The sequence below is a fragment of the Glycine soja genome, chromosome 10 (assembly GCF_004193775.1).
Source record: "Glycine soja cultivar W05 chromosome 10, ASM419377v2, whole genome shotgun sequence".
Taxonomy (NCBI): Eukaryota; Viridiplantae; Streptophyta; class Magnoliopsida; order Fabales; family Fabaceae; genus Glycine; species Glycine soja.
This window is the reverse complement of record NC_041011.1, coordinates 36699939-36703710: the sequence shown is the minus strand read 5'-3', so window position 1 is coordinate 36703710 and position 3772 is coordinate 36699939. Positions and strand designations below refer to the sequence as shown.

The 3772-nt window shown below is 33.9% G+C and overlaps 1 protein-coding gene across 1 annotated transcript; it reads left to right on the top strand.

The window, feature by feature from the left end:
• Positions 1-1887: 1887 nt before the first annotated feature.
• Positions 1888-3451, top strand: LOC114372489 (uncharacterized protein PF11_0207-like). Its single transcript, XM_028330064.1, has 2 exons — positions 1888-2541; positions 2852-3451. Exons 1-2 carry the CDS (start codon positions 2103-2105, stop codon positions 3091-3093), a joined length of 681 nt encoding a protein of 226 aa, XP_028185865.1. The 5' UTR covers positions 1888-2102; the 3' UTR covers positions 3094-3451.
• The last annotated feature ends 321 nt before the right edge of the window (positions 3452-3772 follow it).

The following is a 3772-nucleotide window of genomic DNA, read 5'->3' as shown; positions in this document are numbered from 1 at the left end:
GAAAATATGAAAATATTTTAGGGAGAACCAACATAATTGTAGGGAGGAAATGCATTTTTTTTCAAAGACCAAAAGCAAATATATATATATATATATAAGAAACCAAATACAAAATTTGACAATTTTTTAAGGAGCAAAATATATTTAAATCTATAATTTATAATTTATATTTAATCTCTTTATTATATCAATATTAAATACTGTTGGTGAATTATTATATCTTTCTCACCGAAAAAAGAAAATCTTTTTTTTTATTCTTAGAACCACATTATATCCCGATATTGCATTGGCCGTTCACCAATCCAAATTAAATCATACTACTACTATAAGATCAATATACTAGTACGTTAGTAAGTGTAATTAAGTTAGAACAACCCGTGACAACTGATTTACCTACTCGTTATTGAAGTAAACTCTCACGTGTAGTAAAACTCTTTTCAATTCACTAATCTACCGATTCAGGGTCATCATTCAATACCATACCCCTTCAAACAATAGTAAATTGAAGTCATTTTCAAAAGCCCTATTGCCTCATGATCATCATTTTTCTCTTCACACACTTTAACTTTCACCATGTTAATTTGCAATTTCAGGCATACTTTTCAACCAGCATGGGCACACATCTACGGATATGGACAAAGGACAATAACTGTTGTAACATTTAAATACCATATACCAAAGAAGATGAAGTAAAACACTGACCAAAATTTAATGAGATTAAGTAGTGATTGACCTTCCAGGGAAAAAAAAAGACTAGATACTGCAAAGGGCCATAATAGCAGAATGCTACAAGTCCTTTTCAAGCAGGGAATCCAAAGGTGGCATCCACGAAACCATTATTTATGATTTTTGTACAAGCATGATGATGTCGTATAGGGAAATACACAAACATCACGCATTGAAAATTTGTTTTCTATGGAACCAAAAGACAATCAATACCTGCAAAAATAGGGTGTTATGTTACCCCAACATGGTTAAGGCTAAGTTTGAGAATATTGTTGTCACTCTCTAAATGTGCTTCCCATGACAACCCTTTGTTGTTGTTGTTGTTTTGGCCTAATCTACTAATATCACTCTAGTTGCTATGCTATGGAGTATGGACCAGCAAGGGTTTCGAGTAATAGTTCTATCAGAATATGCATTACACCTATGTGTCACAACTTGACAGTTGTTCCATGTATTTGTATATTTTCCTAGTTTAATTAATGTGCCTTTTATCCTTAAAAAATATGTGAGGCCTAAGTGTTACTCATGTGACTTATGGGGCAGGCTTTGTTTGTTCAGCAAAACAATTTTTTATTCCCTACTAATAATTATAGGGAAATTTCTCCATTACAAAAAGTTAAGCACCCATTAAATGTATTACTTTTTTTAGTTTGATCGAAATTGACTTTTCGTTTGCACAAATTGTCACTTAGTAAGTACAGATTTCTTTTTTTCCCCTTGCTTTCTTGTCTCTGAAATTCATGATCTAAAATAAACCACATGATTAATTTTGATTAAACTGTTGCAAAGCTTCACGAGAATTATGTTTAGATGTACTATCCATGTGGGGCCTCGCATTATTAAATCATGATAAAATTACAAATTGGAATGTGACCAATTAGAATTAACCAATATATTGTTGTTTAATTATTGAGTGTCATAAATCTACCCCACGCTCCGGAGAAATATTTGCATGTGAAATAGGTGAATTCCCATTTATAATTGCAGCCAGAACATGTGGTGTCTATGTGTCCAATGAAGTAAATTCTTACTACTACTACCAGACACTAGTTATTAGCAATTGCTATTCACGAGCCACATTTCACCACTTCCATTATTGAAGCATAAGTACAACAATGACCCTTATCTGAGTTTCATAAAATAGCCCAAAATTCTTGGTGCGTTTTCTATCAATGTCAGGAGCCTAAGCCTAGACCTGTAGCACTCAAGTTTTATACCATTCATCCTCCATCGTTATTATTATTATTATTATTATTATTATTATTATTATTATTATTATTATTATTATTATATCTCTTCGTCTCTTATAACACTATAACTTGACAATTCACAAAACCACCCACTAAACCAAAGGGTCATCATCATCATCATTAAACATGGGTGGCAGTGTTAGCAAGAGTAGGAGGATGAGTTCTGAGAAATATGTGATGAATTTGAAGGAGAAAGTGAGGCTCTTGCAAGAGGAGATAAAGGAGATGATGTATGAGAGGGAGAAGGAGACAAGGAGATATGAGAGGGACATAATGGTGTTCACATTCAAGGAGGCAGATTCGAAGCAAGAGGGGAAGAGGCTGAGAGAGGAAGTGAAGCAATTGAGGAGTTTGGTGGAAGAGAAAGATGAGAAGATAAGAGAGATTGAGGTTGGAATGATGGAGAAGAACAGTGAGAAAGAGTGGGAATTGATGGGAACTAAGCTCTTGGTTGAGCAGATGAAGGAGGAGAGAGCAAGGAGAGATGAAGCTGTGGAGAAGTGGAAGCAACTTTATCTTGCAATTAAGACTGAGCTAGATGAACTCATTCAAAGAACATATGATGGTCTCTCTCGCTCTCCCTCTCTACTTTATGTACTTATTTAAGAAATTTATAATTTGTAGAACAAGAATTCATGGTGACACTTGCCTTGTGCTTTTATGTTATGTTTTTGAAAAGTAGTTTGTGGCTGGTAGGGCTCAATTCCTAGCCCAATTAAGAAGTTCAATGGTTTGGTTATTATTTAATTTTTAATTTGCTCTTTAGAAATTTTCAATATGTTACTAATATAACTAACTACACAAGGTTGAGGTAAATGTGTGTGTTGTTTTTTGATTTGGTTGGGCTTATTTGATTTGTTGGCTGTGTTTCACAGGGGATGGTCTGTATTGGAAAGCAGAGGAAAATGGCATCCAAATGGAAAATCTGAAGAAGGAGTTGCAAGAAAAGGAAGAAACCATCAAGGCCTTAAAAACTCAATTGCTTTCAATGGAGAAAGAAAAGTACAAAAAGGAGAGGGAGTTTGACTTGTTAAGGCAAAGCCTGAGGATCATGAATGGCAAGAAGAATTCAATTCAAACGAAAGAGAAGCTCTTGAAAAGCAAATTGGGAAAATGAAATGCACAAAAACTAGTTTTCATATCCAAAATTGAACAATGTGGTTGAATATGTATTATTGTATACTGGGATGGTTTGTATCTTTCAACAGCACATATTTTCCTTTTACTTTTTCCCCCTCCTTTTTCTTCAGAAAAAATAAGCAAGCCAATACTTCCAGAGGAAAAAAAAACTCTTCTTGAACCTTGAAAAAAAAAAACAGAACATGGAGGAAGATTAGCAATTTTTCCTTGTGGACTAGCTTAGTTATTGAGTATGCCAGGTCAGGTCTAAGGACTGGTGAAGGAAATTAAGATAGAAAAAAATTGTTTTACTTTTGCTTTCATTATTTAGATTCAAACAAAGTTCGTTTCTAAAAGAAGTTTCTGTTCCACTGATTTTATTTGGCATGTCTCCCTTCAATGGCAAAAGGTGGGGGTGGTCACCTAACCGATGAATCGTCACATTCCCTAGATTGGTTCCCTTTGACACAGGGAAAATAGATTCTATGAAAACCTATCAATCTCCATGCAATGATTTCATTCCACCAAAAACCTACAACAAGTGTCAAAAACGCAAAAGCACCATATAGCTATAATTAGTATTTAGTACAATAAGTAAATAAATAAGCAGTAGATAAGCACCAGTTGTTAATAATTAACAAAATCAAAGGAATATTCAATAACTAAATGAACTATTT

Excerpts from the sequence above, each read along its gene's own strand:
- LOC114372489 (XM_028330064.1), top strand. The coding sequence starts at position 2,103 with ATGGGTGGCAGTGTTAGCAAGAGTAGGAGGATGAGTTCTGAGAAATAT. Across the intron at positions 2,542-2,851 it reads CATTCAAAGAACATATGATG|GGGATGGTCTGTATTGGAAA; the intron begins GTCTCTCTCGCT and ends TGTGTTTCACAG.